We start from the raw sequence: 22,054 nt of genomic DNA on the forward strand, positions 1-22,054 counted from the left end.
TCGCATATTACACACCGGAAATACACCGCGCGGCGTCCGCTGGTCGCCGATTTCGTATACGCATTTTTCGTGTATGATGATCTCAGAGGCACATACGTTCGTGCGCGGGAGAGACGATCGTCGACGTTGTGGCCCGAAAGACGACAGTATACCACAGAAATCATTGTATCGATTCGAAGCATTATGATAAACTTAATAAAAGGATCGAAAAATACAACGGCGTCTCCGATTGTTTAATCTCCCCCCCTCCCCCTCCCCTCCCTCCGCATTCCCGTCCCATAGTTGCTAAGTAATCATTGATGTAATAATCTTTTAATTTGTATTATTCTTTATTATAATATCAATAGTTATAATTATGACAATGAATCCTAATATTAATAATATACGGTATAGATTATCACTATTGTTATTATCATTGTAATCCGCAATTTTATTCTCCATAAACGTACATCAACTTGGAATTTCAGAATGCGTGAACAGTATATAGCAATATGTTACATCAAAGACGAAATCGCGTCGCTCCATAAACCGGCCTATACATACATTACAATTACAGCTCGATTAATACTTCTGTTCAACTTTAACGCTAATCTTAAAATCTTCTTTTTTTCTCGCTCGCCGTCCCACTGCGACATATCACCGTTTTGAGCTCTATCTCGAGCGAGAGCCAACCGCATTCGCATTTTACATTAATATTTTTCGAGTTGTTTTGTTGCGAACGAACGATGGTAAATAATAAGAAAAAGAGACGATAGTTTAATTGCACATTCTGCATCGCCACTCGAATTCTCAACTTAAAGCTCATGTGTAAGGATTAGAAACGTGCATATTTCAGCTGTAACGACTGCATAGATTTCTCGACGAAAGTTTATCGTCGATCAACTGTATGACTAACGATGATGTTGGTCGCAATAAGCTGTCATTCACCACAAATAGAACTCTGGTTACATTTCGGCGAAGGTATAGCACGGGATCCATTTCTATGTCTCGGTATTTAAAAAACAAGCGCGAATTCTCTATATATAAACAATTGCGATAGGACAAGTTTACGAAAGCTACATTTAGAATATGTACAAATCTAGAGTTCACGTATACATATATATATATATAAAACTTACACGCGGCATCTCTGCAACTTTATCAACATGTGTGTTGTAATATATATATTATAATATCATAATATATTATAATATATGCATCTAAGATATACCTAATTCGTATGTCACAGATATAAAATGTATTACGAGTGTCACAATTTACAAAAATTATCCTTAGAACCAATCCCTTCTATTTGTGGTCAATGGATATCTATGCGTCAGAAATTTGCTATCGTTTCCGAAATACTCTATGGAGAATTTCTCAATCTTACTTGACAATATTACGGGACATTTATCAGCGAGAAAAATCGAGACGAAAACCGTCATAATCGATAATATTTTCAACAAAAGATTCTAAAATTGAACGATCAACAGTATCCATATAGGACGAAGCGCAAGGCGACGATAGATTGAGCCAGTAAAAAGCCTTTACTTGCAAAGGTACTCATTCTTCACCGAAAAATATATATCTCCCAGGACATTTATTTTCCGATAGAGACATTTCAACGTACACCAAAACCGTCGGCCTATTCTTTGCTAGGATCCTTTACTGTCCCTTATCAATACTTGCAACTATCAAATTCCTCGCGAAGATAGACGCCAACGTTATCTTACAAATCTAACGCGATTGAACCAGTGGAAACGCAATACAAACTCGTTATTCATTTCACATTATCTGTACGTTGATGGCAGTTGCGTATTTATTGGTGTATCAATGTTATCTCGTAATATTATAAGCCCGACGTCTAACAACGGTATTCCTACATATCATACACTTAATGCGCTATTTCCCCCCGTTTCCCTCGATAAAATTCTCATATCCCTAACATCTCGTATTTATCGGCACTACAATATTCTCTTCTCTTCCGTACATATAAAATCAGACTTAGAATTACAGCACATACTGAGGCCGTGTTGTAACAAATTCTGCGATATAGTTAAACTATATAATCTCAGCATACAATCCTCTCTCTATCGTCACACATTTACAAGACACTTCGAAGCGAGATTATTTATAATTTTAACTTAGATAGATCTCCGATTACAGGTTGCACGTAAAAATATTAACTTTACATCTCACTCACATAATTCGAGTTCGCAGAACTTGAATCTTCGCGTAATATCGAGTCCGGTACCGATGACAATTTACTTACAAGCTAAACGAACATAGTAACGGGAATGCACTCGCACACTTCCAAAACGATGATTAACTATTAGCAAATGCATAAGTAATCATCTGATGGAAATACGTATTTAATTAAAACGGAAATCGGTGCGTAACTTTCAAAGAAATTCATTACACTGCACACGAAATAACATTCCGTGAGAATTAATCTGAAAGGAGCGTATTCTTTCAATTGAAAAGTGTACAATGGAAACTTTAAGTTTACAAATCATTATACGTGCTCGGATACAATTTATCTACGCCTATTGCAATTGCTAAATTATCTTCTCTATTTCCTATATTCCGCGTGGGAATCTTGTTCTAAATAAATTTTAATGTAATATTTAATTCGATATGATAAATATAACAAACTCGAACAAAATTTCAAATGTAAAAATTAAACTAGACAATTCGAATATGTGAAGTGCGTATAAAAAGACGCGTATCTTCTGGATTCTTACGTCGTATACACCCTTTCGAAAGAGACTGTATGCACCGTGCATCACTCTAAAAATATACTATTGTTGTCACGATTTTTCTGTACAAGAACAGATATTCACATTAAATACAACTGCAATTATATAAGAAACTTCCTAATTTAAATAACAAATTATTCTCATGAGCTGTTGCAAAAAAATTATCGTGGATGATATCTGCTAGGTGGCATGTTCTTCACCGAACGATCCTTCATGTCACTCGGGTTGAACATCATTGGTCCCTAAAAAATGTCCTTGGCTTAAAGTACATAAAATTAATAACAAGTTAATAGTTTTATATAATAACATACTAGAGATGAAAGTAAGTCCTCCGATTTTCGAGCTTGCGCAATTTTTTATTTTATAATTATTCGTATTAATTATAGTTTGTATGTAAGCAGTAAGGGAACATATACTTTTTTAAATCCTTATCCTTCGTTAAAAATATGTGACCGCGCAATTGTAATTTACAGTGCGCAAAAAGATAAGACATAAACTGAAACAGTTATACACATATACATGTATATATATATATATCTTAACAAATAACAAAAGTAAAAGTAACCGAATAACGTGTAAAGTTATTTTACAAAACCTGCATCTAAAATCCTTTACCAAGTTTTCCCACGATTCTACGATTAAAGATCTCATGAAAGTAGTGATTGATGATGATTGATAAGCGTAAGCTAGTTTAGTAAGTAGCGTTAAGTCATAATAAGAATCTTGCTTGACACATGGACAAACTGATTAGAAGACAAAAAAATCGTACTAGCATAATCCCTCGTACCATAGTATGTTTCGTAGTAATATTTTGGAAAGTGATCACCTTGGAAATGCGGGAGAAGTTAATGCCATTGGATTACCTTGTTCCGTTGAAGGAGCCGCGGATCCCTCATTGTGTAGCTCTGCACCTCTCGTGATAACGAGCTGGTCGAGCTCCAGCGAGAGAGCTATATACCATACACAATACAATAACGTTGTCTCACTAACAGATATTCGCTACGTCGCTTGTGATTAGCTAGTCTTATTTTCTATGTTTACGAGTGTAATACCAATTTATGCACGATTACACGTTGCACTTAACTCGCAGACATAGCTAAAAAAATAGCGTTTCAACAAACTTATTTAATAAAGCGTAAGGCTCTCTCTCACATCACAACGTGAAAATTAGTATTACGGTATTTATGTTCTCGTGTATTACAGCGTAACTGCTGTATTTCAGCAAAAAGTAGAAAGGAACACTTTCATGCTTTGGTAAGTACACAGATGATTATTGGATTTTTTTTTACAAAGGATGTGCATTACATAAAACTATTCATAATCACAAGGAAGGTACGCTCATTCTATTGCTAATAATGTTAAGAACATAAACATGCAAAGCGATATTAAATTCATTGGTGGCTATATAAGATGTTAATAATCAGCTTTAATTATGAAATGCAATACAGCCTTCCTTTTCTTATGCAAGAAAGCTACATAGGTATATGTACATTTCCATGAAGCGGTGGGTAAGAAGAAAGCGTGTGCGTAAAACATCAAATGATATGTAAAAATTAATAAAATGAATGTCCTTACTATGAGCAATAATTATTATTTGGCTACATCATTCTGCTTCCCCGACTGCTTGCATAAAGAAACACAAAAAGAAAGGTAAGATTAAACACAGGTATATAAAAGAAAGAATCTGTAGCAAAGTGGAGAGATCTAATTGAGTATCACTGTCATTAAAATGAAATGTAGGAAGCAATAAAAGTGTATTTTAATTAATGCTATTAATAACATTGATTGTTTTAGCGATTATTTCTTCCGGTTAAATAGGGGGGGGGGAGGGTAGGAGAAACTGGCATAGTGCTGGAGCAGTCTAGTCCATAAACATTTCGTGAAAAATTTCTACTGATTGATCGCCAGTGAACATATAATTGCTATATATATAGATTAATAAATACGATCAATTCAAAGATATCATGAAAAAATACTTTTGAGAAAAATACACGATTTGCAAAACTAGGGGAATGAGTGTACAGATTGTTCATATCACAATGATTGTGTAGAGAACGTATAGAAAAAATTCGTTATGGAACGTTATGGTTTCAGAAACACGCTGAAACAAATGCTAAGCTGCATATCAGAAAACTGCAGCCACAACGCAAGGGACAACAAATGTATTGTGTAATGTAAGGTTTAATAATAGGAGACACACAGATGTGCGTGTGTGTGTGTGTGTGTGTGTAGTTGCATTATAAATATATAGTTTGGTGTCGATAATATATTTATAGTTCAATATTCGTGAAACCACACAAGTGTGTATTACGTGGCACTTACTGGGGTATTTTCCGCGATGTTTCCAGACGGCGGTGTTGCTGCAGGAGTCAGGAAATCCACAGGAGCGGTTGGATCATTAACTATCATAATAAAGGCAACATTACTTTTGGACAAATTGTTTTTCAATGTTTCAACTCTCATGTTAGATTTTTCAATTCTCAAGTATTTTATTCATTCAATTTTTCGCTGTCTCTAAATATTATATTTTCAAATGAGAAAAACAAGCTGAGATTCAAATTTACATGAATAAAATCGAAGAGAATTAAAGTTTAGAAATTCGACTTACTTGGCGCGGGTACCAACACCTGCGGGGATGAAGTAGCTATAGGTACGAGTGGAGACGTCATGGGGGTGGCCACATTAGACGATGCCGCGCTACTTTTGGATTTTCCACTCGGATTCATTATGTCTACGTAGTTAGCACGCATACTCCTACCCCTTTGCAGTTTGTACATATTACTACCAGTAGGCAATTTCGAAATATCCGCCGCTGATATATCCTCGTTGTGTGCACTTGGTAAAGATGGCTGTGGAACGCGCTCCACTATCGGTGCTTGGAAACTCATGTCGGCTGTTTTCGGCGGTGGGGCCAATGCCGTGATACCGCTGTCGCCATCCTCATCCTTGTTCATCCACTTCTTCGCGACTGGATCCCATACAATCTGTAATACAAAAGACGACAGAATTGATTACAAGATTTCACTAACAACTTTTTCTCCACTGTTTGACATTCGTATGTTAGGAAAAAATCTAGCTAACAAATTAGAGGAGTTTAATAGCAACTTGTTAATCAACAGTTACTCAATAAACCTTGGCATTATACTGGCCTGTTTATCGTCCATCTTATAAGCATTGTTGTAACCATAAGTAGCATTCTATTACCAAAAGTATCCGCGCAAGCCCTTAACGACATAAAACATAAAACCGTCCATCGTAATTTTTTAATGAACTGGAGGAAAATACAAAGCAGTGGCAAATTCTTACCGTTGGGTTGCTATCGTCCGGCAATATCATTTGATTTTTCGGCTTGGGCGCAAGTTTACTGAATAAACCACCGAACCAGGAGCCACCACTGTTGGAAGGTTTCTTTTCAGCCGTTTTTTCGGTTATTTTCTTCGTGTCCGCCGCAGATTTAGCAGTTTGTCGTGGTGTCTCAAGCGCATCTAATTCTTCCAATGGATCATATTGTTTACCCGTTGACGGTGTCATAGAAATTGTTGGCGCAGGCTGAAATAAAATATACGATTGATCATCGCAAGCTTGTTCCAGCAAAGTTTATCACTATTTACTGTAACGATGCGAGTTCGCCTATCACATGCTAATTAAAAGTTTTGATCGCACTCTACAAAACACTTAAAAAATATGCGATACTCACAAATGTATTACAGTAAAAAATGAGAAACTTTGCTTACCAGATTTATTTTAGGAATGATGTCGCTCTATGTTGGAATGTTGGAACGTTCAAAATGTACAATCAGAAAGATATTAAGAACAAAATCATATTAAAAATCTTAGATAAACGCAAAAGATGCAGATAAATTATTAGAAAAAGGATTTAGAACTTAGAGGACATGTTGGTAAGTATTAACTGTGGAAATAATTTTTAATTTTATGACGAGATCAATTTTTTAAATCCACATTAACTATTCCACATAACTATTTTTTAATAATTTTAATGAACATTACATGGCCCCTAAGTTTAAAATCTTCGATATCTATATATACAATAACCTACATCTTTATATAATAATCAATTGTATTTATAATCTTAAGAAGTTCAAGGCAATGCATTATATGACAAAACTTTATTATACGTTTGATGCCAACAGTAACAATAGATATATATATATATATATATATATATATACATTTAAACAACGCTTAAAATATTAGAACTTTGAAAAATTACATAATATTAATTAATGACACAAAACAGGATTCTTTATATCTCTATTTCATCACAGCATATGGATTCTTTCCTCATTAGTATTTGAATATTTTTTATGTAACATGTAAAAATTTGACTTTTGAGATAATAATATATAAACACAATCATGTATATAAATTGATAATTCTGATTTTCAATAATTTTTTTAAATATTTAAAAATATTATTTATTGTACTATAAAAATTATGTATTGCCAGATTAAAAAAAATTTTTTTTGTTAATACTTGAAGAAAATCCAATTATCTATCAATATAGAATTACTATTACATCTTATCTCTGTGTTTACATGTACAGAAAAACTTGGCCACAATTCTATACGCTTACAGATTATTTTTTAGTCGCATTTTGTGGGCATATCAATGTCATAAGTTAAAGACGTACTATTCTTAGCAGAAGTATCATCGATTAGATGATTATTATTTCTAAATCTAAGAGGTAAATCAATCGGATATGTGCCACCAAAAACTAGTGGCTTATATCTGGACGATTCGGAAATATTTTGCCCGGTACTATCATACGACCACGCGTCTACCGTATCGCAAATAACATCCTTTCTACGAATATGCGGTGCAACTCTCATAACTTTCTTCTCCTCGAAATTACAATATTGTTTTAAGGTTTGTGCTTCGTTACTGAAAGTAACGTGACTCTCTTTGGTTCCGAAAGATAAGTCCGGCGCTAAAAGAGACTCGAGTTTCAATTTGCTAAATTGAATGTCTAGATCTGTAGTTTGAGACACGGATAAATTTCCCTTATCTGATCTGTCTGGCGCCGTTTCTTCTTTATCCTCGGACGGATTCTTTTTCTTAATCTTACATTTTAGGAATACCGGTGGTTGCGAGCACGGTGGTTTCGAAAATATAGGATCGACACGTCTCGGTTTTCTATCTTTTGGGTGTACTTTGTTTGGTAAAATTTTTGGATAGCTCATAGTCAATTTGGGATATTTCTTACGAGAATTTGGAACTTTCATATCGAGATTATCATTAGACAGATTAAAGAATGTAGATACATGACCAGGAGTATTATCATCAAATGCAGAGGCGATATACGGATTTGATTTTACAGACACATTTCGACGGCGTAACAAATTAGTATCGGCAACATTTGGTAATCTTTCAAGATCGAGAATATTATCCGAGGTAAGTCCGCAATTACTTACTTCAGGTGTGGGTGTTTTGTCTTCTCTTTCCGTCTGTCGGTGAGCAAGCATTAAAGAAAACAAGTGTTAATTGTATAGACTTATATATTAGACTGTACGTTTCCATTGGAGACGTGAGGACAACAATAGTAAGAAAAAGCAATAGTTATTGAATATACTTTCTTTGTTTAATTGCGCATTATGTGACAGAGCATCTAATCAAATATTGCCCTATGTTACTAATGTTGTCTTCACATTTCCAATGGAAGCGTACAATCTATTATATAAGTCTATAGTTAATCGCAATACTTTATGGCAAATAATGTAAAAAATTATGAACAAAATTGAGATATATCATTTTTGTAAAAAATTCGATATTCATGAAAAGATGAAAATATGAAAGTGATACAAAAATTATATAAATTATATGAGAATGTGAAGATGATATATATTATGAGGAAGAGACGCGTAATGATTAAATTTTTGTATTCAAAGATGGTGTAATAAATACAATAGCTACTTTTTAATATACCTCATAGTTCCATTTGTCTTGTTGTTGCGAATTAGTTACTTCAGTCTGATCAGTTAAGCCTGGTGCAGACTGTTGCTGCCAATTAGACTGTATAGATTCGTTTCTTCCATAATTATTTTGATAATATGACTGCTGGTTCCAATAATCCTGTTGTTGCGACTGCTGATATTGAACAGATTCGTCTACGTTTCTCATATATTGCGCATTCGGATCGTATGTATCTTGAATGTTCGTGGGCAAAGATAATGGTTGCCAATCTGATTGCATTTCATTCGTGTTAATTTCCATCATCGACGTAGGCCCGTCATTGTAATCGGGTTGGATAGTGTTCCATTGTTGTTGTGATGATAATGGTAGTTGCGAAGATTGCTGTTGCTGATGTTTTACTTCATGAATTTCCTGATTTTCTATAGTACGAGAACCATATGTTTCATCTTCGACAACCTGTTCATCCTATAACAGAATTCTATTTAATATTTGCATTAACGTAAAATTAAATATCATTTGTCGTAAAAGAATCATACTAACCTGATATTTTCCAACTATCTCCGCTAATCTGTTAAGCCACGTAACATTCGCAGCATCTTCGATAGCATCCTTATAGACTGGATCGTGATACTTGATTCGATCGCCTAATATATGAACCGCTTTGATGAAGGATTTCTTGTATTTCAATGGATCGTTTGCGATATTTATTGCAATCTGTTCGATATACAATAAAGCTTTTTCTATTAATCCACAATCCACCATCTTTACAGTTAGATCAAATTTGAATGTTTGAAGATCTACTAATGTGAAATGCGGATCGCTAAGGTTCCGAGCGTATTCATAAATTTCTGTTAACATGACAGCTTCCATGGTAAAGAATTCAGAATACGACTTGTTGTGATTAGCGCCGATTAACACGAGTTTAACTCCATTAGTTCCGTAAGCGCCGAAATCAATTTGCGCGAGTATGTAACAAAAATGTGCGGCATGGATGTCGCCCCTCGCGAATAATGTATCCCCGAGAGTCGTTATTGATCGGCGATTAACTTCTGGATTGGTCGAGGTATTAGATATAATCATAGCTAGATGAGGCCGCCAATCGTCCCAGCGCGGATCCGCGACGCACTGTAGAAAAAAAGAAATAATTAGTATCATGACGAAAAAGCGTGAATAATTTTATTACAAAACAAAGTCATAATTTTTACCGTAACTATAGCAGGTATACGACCAGAATGCAGTTGATACAAGGTCTGCAGTGGATCGTGTGATGGCAGACTGTTTGCAAAACGAGTCATTACAGAAGCGTGCGTGCGTTTATCCAGTTTACTAGCCAGGAAGAGAGCGTGGCCCCAAAGTCCTTCGTTCATTGCGTACTCTGTTATAGGTAAATAAAAAGTAAAAATTAGTAACATTTATAACGTTTAACGAGAAAAAAATTAAGCCTTTTTTATATACCTAATGCTTCTTGAACCCGTCCATAGAGTAACGTATCTCTGAATTCATCTGTTACTTGTTCTACGGTTTTTCGTTGCTTGGTTTCAGTTTTCTCGGATAATGCTGAAATGTCCTGGGTACTTCCGTCGCTGCCCGTTGCTCCAGAACGTTGCGATATTTGCGATTCTCTGCGTCCTATATCTTGAGATCTGAACTTATTCGCATCGTAAGGATAAGCATCCTTATTACGCAATAAGAGTCCAGCAATATCGACGCCAACAACGTTCTGAATAGCGAATTTAAACGATATTAATTAATTTGAACGATATTAATTAATTTGAGTGTTTTAAACTATTTTTTTAATGAAGAAAAACTTACTCCATTTTGTTGAATTAACATAATCATCAGTTCGTATAGCAAGATGTATGAAGCGCGATCGATCATTTCTTCATTTATCACTGCTTTTTTAATTTTATTTTCGCAATATTCTATAATAGTCTTCTTATGCGTTACACCACTGTATAACAAAGTCATCATTATATATATTACTTGTATTGAATTTACTTACTTTTATATGATTTTACTTACTTAATTAGAGGTCCTGGATATAATCGTAAATCGCGTGCAACGGGATCATGCGAGAGTAAGCTATCTACGCGAAAAATATCCACTTTAGCTCTTTCACCATCAGCTGGGTAACTAGGATGAACATGGATCAAAGATCCAATGGAAAAGCATCCTATGAGAGAATCATTTTTTTAATTAGCTCAATGATATTAAGCATTAATAAAAAAAACAAATACAATTAATATCAGAAATTATACCATATGCATGAGACGTGGAATATTTAGTCGGTGTCAATCGAGCAGAAGTAATTATCGTATCTTCTAAGGACATATCACCCAATGTTCGTTTATCACCAGTAGTCCTGAAATAAACACAGTATTCTTTCTTTTAATAGAGAATCTTTAAAGAATTATGAAACATATAAACAATATATTATGAAGACATATAATTATGTGTAAAATAAGCGTATTCCACTTCAATTTTGCAACGAATTTAAAATATAAGCAAAATTAAGCATTTTTTAAAATAATTCTACATATATTCTATTATGTGGAATTCCGTTTGTCTGCACTCTGTTTATATACGAACTCATAACTGAACTCTCCTTATCTGAAATGGCGCCATAGTTCGGATAATAAGAATTCGACTTCAGTTTTCCGAAGTCAATTTTTATTATCGGAACTAATAGGTACTAATAGAGGGGAGAGCTAATAAGCTTTTATTATCCGAATTATATACGGTTATCAAAACTATTTCTCGATAGGATAAACGAAGTTTTACTATATTTTTATACACAATTGTCATAACTGTATAATATTTTATTGCATTAAATAATTGTTATGATAATATACGCTTGATATGAATTATTACAAATAATTATACAAATTTTCTACACGCTACGTATATTTAACCAAAATTGCCATAATTGAAATTTTAAAATACTGGGAGAAATTAAATTTTAGAAAAATCTAGCTTAAACATTTCGAACCGAGAGAAGACTCTCGGTCTCACCTATTAAAATTGCGACAAATCGTACTGCGCTCCCGCAGATTTCCGGCCCATCCGGAATATCCAAAATGTGGAATATACAATGTCTTGTTGGGTGAACGGAAACATGCACTTGGGATTGGAAAAAATCTGACATACAATGAATGTTATAAAATTTAAAATAAGAAACAAAACTGATTGTTCAAGAATTTTTTTAATTTTTTAAAAAGAAAATTTCAGAGCATACCTGTCATCGCAGGAGCTACGGCCAGAATGAACACTGGCTCTATCCTCTGGATAATTACTGACTCCTCTGGCAATGTGCTGTTGCTGATGTTGATTCGCATAATATTTGTGGTACCACTCGGAATAGGCAGCAGGATTCGTTCGACGTAAGTTTTCAAGATATGCGTAATAATTGTTACCATAATGAGCACTATAATCATATCCACTGTATCCTGCACATTCACAATCGAATAAATATTTAATAACTACTTTCACATAAAAGAACGTTATTTTTTAATATTTAGAATTGTTGTATATTGCATCACACGTACCATTGTATGCATAATAAGGGTCTCTCGCACGCATGTAGTATTCACGGTCTCTATCATTGTAAGAAGATCTACTTGAAGGCCTAGAACTATGAAAGAGTAAATATAAAATAATGTAAAATACAATAAATTAATATATTAATAAATAAATTATTAAATAAATAAATAAATAAATAAATATACCTTCTTCCATAAGGATCATCGTAGTAGTCTCTTCTATATGGATCTCTAATATCATAATCTTCGTATCTTCGTGATCGTCTATCATCCCTTCTCCTTTCACGATCCATATATTCTCTATCTCTAGGATCTCTAGAATATCGTGCATCATAATCTCTTGGATCTCTATCTCGACGACGTGGATCTCTGTCATCGCCTCTGTCTCTTCTGCGATCATCTGGTCTTCTCCTACTGTCCCTTTCATCTAGATCCTCTTTTCCCCTGATTCTTCTATCCATATCGTCTCTACCATGTCGATCCAAGTCATCGCGACTGTGATGCTTACGTTCGTCTTCGCGATACGGAACATCCCGTCGTTCGAAGTCGTCGCGGGCATTATACTGACGTTCATTATCGCCCGCGCGTCGACGTTCGTAATAATAATCGTCCTCGTATTCACGATCGTAATACGCGTTCTTCCGATCATATTCGTATCGTCGGCGATCAGGACTTGTTTCTCGTCGTCTCTCCCTACTTTCGTCCCGACTATTGCGAGATCCCTCATCTTCTTCGTCTTCATAGGAATCCCGTCGATTCGAGGAGCTGGAGATGCCCTGGCTTTCGCTCTCCAAAGATGCGCCTACCGCTTCCTCACGTTTATTTCGCGATTCACTCGCTTGATCCTGCTTCGCGGACATCGGTGGAGGAACCTCCGGAGGAGAACCAGTAACAACTCTACCACCTGTTGTCCTGTCGTCCGACAACTGCGTATCGTTGGAAGATGCTCCGCCTGGTATCTGTCTACGTTCCGCCTCTGTTTGCTGCGCAACTTCGTCGGGCTCGTTGCCCCTGCCGAGCACTTCACGAGTCTCACTCGGCTCCATCATTATCTGCGACTGCAGCTGATATCTCTCTTCACCTGATGGATCATTCCGCGATGGAAGGGGCTGTTGCGGTGGAAGAGAGCGTTCTCTACCTGAAGGATCATTCCGTCGTTCTAGCGTATCCGTATCACCTCGTAATAACAAAGGAACATTTCTCTCTTGCCCCGGAAGAACGTCACGACGCTCCGCTCGATCAGGTATATTTCTAACTTGTATACTTTGTTCCTGACCCGATGGATCGTTCCTCCTAGGATCGGACAGACGTTGCCCAGTCTGCACATGATGTTCCTGACCTGTAGGATCGTTCCTGCGTGGATCTATGGTACTCGATTGTCCTGGTACTTCGCGCAGGAAGGGAATATCGTTAGGCACTTCATCATTCTCATCATCCTGACTCGGTGGCGTTGGTTCGTGTTCCTGATGTGAATCCGTCAACTCGCCAGTCTCTAAAAATGTATTTCTATCATTCGAAGCGAATTCGTAGTTATCTGGCATTTGTTCCGTCAAAGGTGGATGAGACCGAGTTTGCTGCTGCTGTTGCTGCACCGATAGCACTTCAACGTTGTTCACCTCCTCCCTGAAATCCCGAATATTCGTCGCTTCTTTGGGACTCGTGCTCTGTTTGGGATCATTGTCCAACGTTTCTTTGTTTATAGAATCTCGCGAACCATAAATATCACGTTCCTTCAACGTTGCAGGCGCAACAACCTCGACATTTATGAAATCGGATGATTGTTGGATGTTCTCATAGTTCTCTACACTCTGCTCAGGAGTGTTCCACTGTTTGGGAGGTGGACGTGAGTGATCCTTCGCATACCATGCATTCTCCAACGTATTTTGATTGTACCATTGATCATAACTGCTTTGCGAGATACTATCCACTATTTTAGTAGCACCACTTTGATATGTATTCGATATTAGAGGATCTTGACCGACAATTGGTTGGCTATCGACAGAATGAGAATTCTCTATACCGCTTGACGCGTAATCCGGAGGTAGCACAGGCATATTATCGGGAACAGAACTGCGGATACTCACAACGTTGAAATTAGGAGGATGTTGAGCTCTCTCTTCTTGGAGAACGGAGCTCGAATGTACCTCTAATGATTCACCCAAAAGATCCACGTGTTTTCCCGGTTTGCTACTAAGATTAAGATGACCAAAACTGCTGGTTAATTCCTCTGCTGCTGTAGAACCAAAAGAACGGTCATCTTTTTCGCTAAGAATGGTTTTAGAAAGATCATTTTTCGGTGTATCATCAGTCAGTATGTTTAGATTATGATGATCTCCAATTGATGACTTAATATCGCTCGATTTTGCGTGACTGATTGAATCGTGAGGCGACACAGTAGTTGCGATAGAAGCTGCTACTGCTGCTTGCTTCTCGTTCTCTTGTTCATTATTATTGGGTGTATGTACAATATTTTCTACGCTTGTAGGTACAGTTGTAGATGCTGGAGTATAGTGGAATGGCGCCATGTGCACTTGTTGCCATTCGTTCACAGCAAACCTAACGCTGTTATTATTTTGTGATACGTTCTGCGCGAACGAACTGTTATCCGCACTCGATGGCTGTAACCATTGCGTAGAATGTACAGATTCGTTTTGCACGTTAGAATGTCTCCAATCGTGCGAGGCACTGATATTGCCCGACTGTGGCCAAGAAGCAAATGTGTCATCTACGTTATTTGTTTGCATTAAATGCGTGGATTGATGATGGGACTCGCGATTTTGATTATGCCATTGATTCGATACAACATTAGACTTATTACTCGCTTCGTTACTTTGTTGCTCATTGGTAGACCAGTTCATGGAATGTTCCTTATTGACCCCCTCGATAGGCGCATTGTATATTTGCGATGGTTGCGCACACTGATTGCCCATATTGTCGACTGTTGGTTGTTGCATTTCCTGCGACATGTTTTGATCCTGCCCTTGACCTAGAGTATCAGTATGATTCTGCCAATTACATTGTAATGGTAAGTTTGTTGTGTCGTCTTTACTCCAGTTATAACTGTTATGCGTCGCCATCGGTGATAGATGTGTTGATGTTGGGTGTGTCGATGGTGGGTGTGTCGATGGTGGATGTAATGGTGGTTGATCCTTCTGGCTCTGTTGCGGCATGAGTCTTTGCTGAGTATAAGCTGCATTTGACGATTGATGCTCGTTCGGCCATTGAGCATGCTCATAACTGGATTTCGTGTTGTTCTGTCGAGGCGGCAACGGATACTGCTGATTTTGATTATAGTTCGCGTAGGGCGGGAAAGAATCCGTGTAATTTGACCCAGTCTGACGAGCAGGCTCCGACCTAGGAGTGTTTCTGCCTGATACGGAGTTCTGATTAAGTACATCGGATGTATTACCATTAAGATTTTTGTAATAATGGTTTTGCACAGAACCAGATATCAGCTGTCCTTGATTCTGATACGAGGGTATGTAATGCTGTTGCTGTGATGGTGGTTGCTGCGGTGGTGATTGCTGCTGCTGGGTATCAGACTGTTGGTCCAGATTCCAATCCCAGGGATCCTTCCATGTATCACTCGCATGTTTTGATTCGTTCACAAGAGATTGCTGGGTGGTATCATTCGGCGGGACATCCGATTGAGACCCAAACATGGGTATCCACATATTTTGGTTGTGCATTCCATATGTGGCTGAATGATCCACCCGAGATCTGGCGGGTCTAGCTCGATAAGGATTCTATAATTGCAATTAAATTATTTTAATATCTAAATTATTTATTCTGTTGCTATAACTCATGACTTGTAAAGCATCCAAATATACTTACATTCATGCTGCAGGACTTTGCAGCCTGATTTACAGCAATCTTTGAGATCTGTAATAAATATAAACGATAAAATAGAACATGCGGTGGCATCTCGAATGAAGATTCAACAAAGACAGCAAGAATTAAGTAGAAATCGCAAAAGTATGCTCTCTAAATTCTTTAGAGTGGCATCTTACTCTAAAGAGTGAAAATTTAATCAGTCTTAAAAAAGAATAACTCAATTTTCAAAAATAACTCAATTAATAAAATTTTAAGAATAAAATTTCTCTTCACAGCGAGATTCACTCTTAAAAGTTTCAGAGTGACAAAATGTCTTCATATAATTCTATCATGCATATTCAGTATACATACGTCACTTTTATACAATTGGCAATAAATCAAGAATAATTTTCGCTTTTCATGTAACCACCTGAAGAAGAAAAGTTTATCATCAAAACATTAATATTTAACACGTCAAACGTCATTCGTGATCTGAGGAAAACGCTTGTCATTGCGACACTGACAAGTCTTAGTACACAGATGTAATGACAAATAAGTCATTAGCCGCAAGTTTTCGTGGTACTGGACGATTTCCGAAGATTCTCCAGCACGTCAAAAGAAGAAAAGAGAAACGAATGCGCGAAGAAAACGATCCCAAGTAAACGCAACAAGATTGTTTCGTAAATCTAGACGAGCGAAAGGAGGGCTTTCGGCCATCCGATAAGGAGCCCCACCAGTCGAGGAATCTCAGCCCCGACAGTGCGGAGGCGCTCGGTTTAACTCGGTAATTATGTAATCGCGGACGTGGCAGGGTGCCTTCCTGGCCATCGCCGTCCGAAGAACAAGGCGAGATCGTAGGGTTCAGGTGACCAGCTGTGAGAGTCGACGGTGCTCGACGGCGCTCGACTACGCGGGGAGAGTCGACGTTTGCATACGCGTTCACTCACCTAAAGCTATCGTCGCTCGCGTTGCCGTTTCCACGCGTCTGGTATGCGCATTATTGGCCGTTGTCGCCACCAGTTACTTCTGCGGGTTTCTTCCCACGACGGAGCAAACGTCCTCGTCCTCGTCCTCGTCGAGGTCGATGTCGATAGCCGCGCGCGGACACTCAATTCACTCAATCTTAGGAGTACGCGGACATTTCAACGTACGCGAGAAAGTAAGATAGACTTACAGAAAGAGAGAGAAAGAGAGAGAGAGAACGCGCGAGAGAGAGGCAAACACGACTCGCGGTCGAGCACGTCACGGATCCTTTCTCTCCCCCGACTCTCCGTTCCGTTCGACCACGGCAACTTTCCACGCGAGCGGAACCGGGACGAACGTCAAAAACCGAGGCCGGAAGCCGAGCGTCGCGCCGCGGCGATTGCGCGCGCAAGATGGCGACCGCCGGGTCGATTCGAACGAGGCACCAATGGTATATTTTTCAATTAGGAAATTCTTTTTATTTCTTCAGGTAGAAAATCGAATTCTCACGATTACGCGACAGCAGCGGGTAATCATCCACCTCGAAAACGCGCGCTTCGACTCGTTTCCTTGCGACTTGCGGCGAGTTAAATTTCCTGCGCGAGACGAGTGCGCGAACGTCGCGTGCACGCGCACTCGTATATGTCGTAGGTCCGTTTTCTGTAGCTAGGGTACACTTTTGATACTTAAAGTAGAATGGATATGTGTTTGATATTTGGCGAAAACGGGAAAAAGAATTTGCGGTTTGGTGGAGGAATAAAAAATAGGGATCCGTGTATTTGATCTCTTCGCGATGTGCTCACCGACGACACCGACTCTTACGTCGGCTGCCGGTGATAACGCAAAGCGTTACGGTGCTCACTCGCACTCGGCGGATAAGCGATCGTTGGCCGAGCGATCGGCGCGCAGATCGACAGGATCGACTGACGTGGTGGGTCGGGAGTGGACGCGCGGCGGCCACATCGGCGATCAGTTACGCGCGAATGGTCTTCGGACGTTGAAGTCGCGAAGCAGCGCGACGATTGTACGATTAATTCTTCTCCTCGCTCATTCCAGACGAGATCGGTGAATAGATCCTCGATAAGATGGTCCTGTTCACGATAATCGCGAGGGTGGCAGACGGCCTGCCACTGGCGGCCACCATGCAGGACAACGAGCAGGTTAGACGTATGCTATGATAAAACGTCACCTCCTTCTTACAATTAGCCGTCACACTTTACTTCTGCAATTAACTCGATGCGTCCGTGGAAGTCTTATTACTGACAATATGGAAGAAGAAATCATGAAATTTATTTGTTAAAGTACTGTCTGTTTCCACCAGTGTAATTAACTTTAATTTTGCTCCAACTTACTTTTCATCTTTTTTTTTAATTTTTATATCTAGGAAAGACGAAGAATAAATTGAACAGAGATTCAAGTAAATCTACATTGGTGGAAATGGCAGAAAAGTTTAAATTTTTGGAGCAAATCAATATTTAGACTGGCATCTGTATACTTGTATTTTATTAGACTTATTTATGTTTATATATATTTATGTAATTTATGTGTGTATCTTTATATATTTTATTTTATATTTTATTAAACTTATGGAAATTATATTCTGTTCTGTGCCATAGGATGGTAAGAATATTGTGGAATATCAAAATCAAGCAAAGATGCTATTCAGAAAGTTAGGTCCACAATCTCCGACTAAGTGTACCCTCGAAACTGGACCGTATCTTTTTCAGTAAGTAATAGTTGGACTGAATTCTCCATCTGAGTGTCCCACTATATCATTGTGTCCTTATTAATTGTGAATTAATAAATATCCCTATTAAAGTGAAATAAAATGATTTTGTAACTTTGTAATAAAAATTAAAAAATCAAAATGATACATTGGGCTATTCAAGTAGAGAATCTAAACACGTACTTAGCATGTTTGATCTATGTATTTTGAAACAATTGTATATTGTACTTTGTTTATAGTTATTTAATCGAAAATGAGGTGTGTTATCTGGTACTATGCGAAAGGAATTACAGCACACGCATAGCTTACAGTTATCTGGAAGATATAGCACAAGAGTTTCATTCTCAGTACGGAAAACGTGTAAATACAGTGACCAGGCCTTATACTTTTATTGAATTTGGTACGCTATAGATAACTGTGAATATATCGCGTCTTATTGAATATATCGCATTGGCTTTACATTGTTTGTTTCTTAGATACATACATTCAAAAAGCCAAGAAGATCTTTATGGACAGTAGATCTCGCAGAAATTTGAATACACTTAACAGCCAGTTGCAAGATGTGCAAAGAATCATGGTACAAAATATTGACGATGTTTTACAAAGGGGTACTGTACTTTCAGGTAATGTAGAATTGTTCTGTTTGTGTAAAAAGAAATGTAGAAATGTACTAAAATATTATTTGTATTTTGCAGAATTGGATTCAAAGACTCAAAACTTGTCTATGTTGTCACAAAAGTATAAAAAAGACGCGAGACATCTAAACAGCAAATCGATGTACGTGAAAGCTGTTGCAGGTCTTGTTGCATTTTTGGTCTTTTTGTTATATTTCTTCATTCTTTAGTTAAACAACACGAATAAAAAAAACTTCGATATTATACATCAAAGGTATTCCATTTTCAAGGATAGAATATTTTTGTTTATCTCTCTCATAATTGCGAAGTATTTGTGTGATTCCAACATCCGTTTATATTTATAGAAGTGAAAAATGAAAACTTTCACATACAAGATATAAAAATTGCGAAAATGTAATTATATTGTATTGATATATTTAAACCGATCCATGTAAAAATTATGTTTATAAAAAAATAGTATATAACAAAATATTCAATGATTTTTTAGCATTGCTCGGTGACAAAATTTTTTGTTATGTAGAAATGAATAGGTATAATTTTTTATAAAGTTTCATTGACTCGTTCTAATAATCTTGTGAAGGGATCTAGTAATTTCTATATAAAAACTGTACAATATCATTTTGCCATCATTTTAAAAACATATTGTAACAAATATTTGTGTGATTTATTTATTTTCGTAGTTTGTTGTAACAATGAAAAATAAATTATCTCTACAATATCAACTGGAATAAAAAATTTTTTTAGTAGAGATACCATGAATTTTTTCATGATAAAAGATTTATCATTCTTTACATTTGGATTGTCATATCTTATCATTCTTTATATTTGGATTTTCATATTTTTGTTGAATCATACATTTTGTAAAGTCCTTTTGTAAAGAGAGTCCCGAGTTAGTATAAATTTAAAAAGATATATTTATTATTTGAGTGCGGTTATATTTTTGGGTGGTGTGCGGATATATATATCATTAGTATATGTGGAAAAGGAACCAATTAAGAAAAAAATGTATTATAGACGATCATACACGTCATTAATGTTGCTACGTTTGTATTTCATCTGTATTAAAATTATAATGATGTATTTACAATAAAAATATCCATATATAAGTCAATATTTATAATGTGACGTAATTTTTACATTTTTATTAACTCTTCATAATTTGGTATATTAAGCGATCTTTTCTTCTTTTTTACTTTATTGTCCGTATTCTCATTATCAGAATCTGAAAAATCATTGAAGAAATAGTTTACTGGTTCATCTTTTTTGTTATCATCGGACCTCTTATTGTTGTATCTTTTCTTTGCTCCATAACTTGTACACTCTGCATCACTCGTTTCTTCATCTAGAAAATAATATGTATATAATGTACTGATTTATGACAACATATTGATAGCATTATAATGGTTGTAGTAATGGATAATATTTACCAGTATCTATAATATCGTACATATTCGAGTGATCTTTCATAACAACATGCAATGTCGGAAACTCTACTATAGTCTTATTCTCTAAATTTTCTTGCAACGTAAGCGTAAGATCCAAGTCATAAAACCTAAAAATAATCGATTATAATTAATTAAGTGCTTTAATCATAAAACTAGAAAACAAAGAAACATTTACTTGAATTGTGCCTTCTTTATTTTCTCGGCTTTTAAAAGAACTTTGATATTAGTTAACCCAGCTGCTCTATAAAACTGTAATTTATCAGCTAAAAGTAATTTTGTGTTCAATTTTTCGATGTCAATTTCATCTGTTGCAGAGACTGGATCTAAAATCTGTTCCACCAATGTTGATAATCTTACGGTGTCTAGAGTTCTATAATAAACATAATAATGTATTATTCACTTTTTAAAAACTATTTATCAATTTCCAGAAATGACACATATATTTATGTACCTGTCTATTGTGTACTTTATGTTTTCAGCTTGTGGAAAAATCCATTCTAGATGCCAGAATAGCTCGTTGGTCTTCCAGTTAAGGTACGTAGTGTTTTCCTTATGCCGACTGAAAACTTGTGGCATATATAACAATGACACTTTTCTAGAGAACGCTGCGCATCTCAATTTATGTAGGTGCTATAAAAGAAGACATTGTGACTTTGTGGCACTTTTAAAAAATATATGCAAAAAAAAGAGAATATCGTACCACTGGTAGAATAGCTTGACGAGTGTATTTTATCTCTGGATTTCTCTTCCTTGTATCAATTGATCTGCCAACTTGCTCGAGAAAGCGATAATCTGGAAAATATCAAGTTATTTTAAATTTTAAGATGTCTCAGGCAACTTAAATGAAGAAAGGAGTCTATTTTCTTACCGCTTAGTAAATCTAAATCGGTAAACAACGCTAAAGGGACAAACTTGGTCGGATCCCGGATCCCATCACATTCTAACTCCTTCTTATGAACATTCACGCATGTGAGAGAGCATGTTCTAACCTCACATTTCGGGCAAGTGTATCGCGCCTTAGCCGCGCCGCATACCTCGCAATTCTCCAATCTGTAAATAAAGATAGGAATAAATTAGCTATCCGATAATTAGTGTCGCGAGAAATTTCTATCGGTTTTTACATTTACATACCTTGGGAATCCTATATACTTACTTGTTCTTGATGGTTGCCATCTTATTTTTGCTTATCTCCTATGCGAGTGCATTTATGTATATGATTTTATATGTGTAGTGTGAGATTGCGCGTATGTGTGATAACAGCTGT

The 22,054-nt window shown here is 36.6% G+C and overlaps 3 protein-coding genes across 11 annotated transcripts; 1 reads left to right on the top strand and 2 right to left on the bottom strand.

The window, feature by feature from the left end:
* Positions 1-310: 310 nt before the first annotated feature.
* Positions 311-17,186, bottom strand: Sec16 (endoplasmic reticulum export factor secretory 16). 9 transcript variants are annotated; one of them, XM_087411730.1, is made up of 18 exons: positions 16,969-17,186; positions 16,043-16,090; positions 12,395-15,954; positions 12,215-12,300; positions 11,905-12,115; positions 10,928-11,031; positions 10,692-10,842; positions 10,482-10,620; positions 10,125-10,389; positions 9,875-10,044; positions 9,210-9,794; positions 8,682-9,134; positions 8,171-8,203; positions 6,045-6,287; positions 5,347-5,722; positions 5,061-5,140; positions 3,602-3,688; positions 311-2,980 (listed from the first exon to the last, which is right to left on the bottom strand). In XM_087411730.1, exons 2-18 carry the CDS (start codon positions 16,046-16,048, stop codon positions 2,900-2,902), a joined length of 6,630 nt encoding a protein of 2,209 aa, XP_087267856.1. In that variant the 5' UTR covers positions 16,049-16,090; positions 16,969-17,186; the 3' UTR covers positions 311-2,899. The 9 variants fall into 9 exon arrangements, 8 of the variants coding, with proteins under 8 accessions (XP_087267856.1, XP_087267861.1, XP_087267859.1 ...); XM_087411735.1 differs by lacking the exon at positions 3,602-3,688 and adding an exon at positions 4,314-4,358; XM_087411733.1 differs by lacking the exon at positions 3,602-3,688 and adding an exon at positions 4,314-4,361.
* Positions 16,787-20,456, top strand: Sec22 (vesicle-trafficking protein SEC22). The gene is made up of 6 exons (XM_011066023.2): positions 16,787-16,805; positions 18,041-18,144; positions 18,601-18,710; positions 18,950-19,110; positions 19,187-19,333; positions 19,406-20,456. Exons 2-6 carry the CDS (start codon positions 18,070-18,072, stop codon positions 19,552-19,554), a joined length of 642 nt encoding a protein of 213 aa, XP_011064325.1. The 5' UTR covers positions 16,787-16,805; positions 18,041-18,069; the 3' UTR covers positions 19,555-20,456.
* Positions 20,376-22,053, bottom strand: LOC105152002 (box C/D snoRNA protein 1). The gene is made up of 7 exons (XM_011066020.2): positions 21,944-22,053; positions 21,659-21,840; positions 21,491-21,582; positions 21,242-21,420; positions 20,966-21,160; positions 20,773-20,897; positions 20,376-20,687 (listed from the first exon to the last, which is right to left on the bottom strand). The coding sequence occupies exons 1-7, from the start codon at positions 21,961-21,963 to the stop codon at positions 20,479-20,481; spliced, it is 1,002 nt and encodes a 333-aa protein (XP_011064322.1). The 5' UTR covers positions 21,964-22,053; the 3' UTR covers positions 20,376-20,478.
* Position 22,054: the final 1 nt, after the last annotated feature.

Source organism: Acromyrmex echinatior, chromosome 12, assembly GCF_024713525.1.
Source record: "Acromyrmex echinatior isolate Ae372 chromosome 12, ASM2471352v2, whole genome shotgun sequence".
NCBI classification, from domain to species: Eukaryota; Metazoa; Arthropoda; class Insecta; order Hymenoptera; family Formicidae; genus Acromyrmex; species Acromyrmex echinatior.

Coding starts and splice junctions, on each gene's coding strand:
- LOC105152002 (XM_011066020.2), bottom strand. CDS start 21,963: ATGGCAACCATCAAGAACAA. Junction 21,841..21,943: donor ATGGCAACCATCAAGAACAA/GTAAGTATATAG, acceptor CTTTATTTACAG/ATTGGAGAATTGCGAGGTAT. Junction 21,583..21,658: donor CGATTTAGATTTACTAAGCG/GTAAGAAAATAG, acceptor GATATTTTCCAG/ATTATCGCTTTCTCGAGCAA.
- Sec22 (XM_011066023.2), top strand. CDS start 18,070: ATGGTCCTGTTCACGATAATCGCGAGGGTGGCAGACGGCCTGCCACTG. Junction 19,111..19,186: donor TTATACTTTTATTGAATTTG/GTACGCTATAGA, acceptor TTTGTTTCTTAG/ATACATACATTCAAAAAGCC. Junction 19,334..19,405: donor AAGGGGTACTGTACTTTCAG/GTAATGTAGAAT, acceptor TGTATTTTGCAG/AATTGGATTCAAAGACTCAA.
- Sec16 (XM_087411730.1), bottom strand. Junction 9,135..9,209: donor AGATAGTTGGAAAATATCAG/GTTAGTATGATT, acceptor ATTCTGTTATAG/GATGAACAGGTTGTCGAAGA. Junction 5,141..5,346: donor GGTGTTGGTACCCGCGCCAA/GTAAGTCGAATT, acceptor TTATTATGATAG/TTAATGATCCAACCGCTCCT.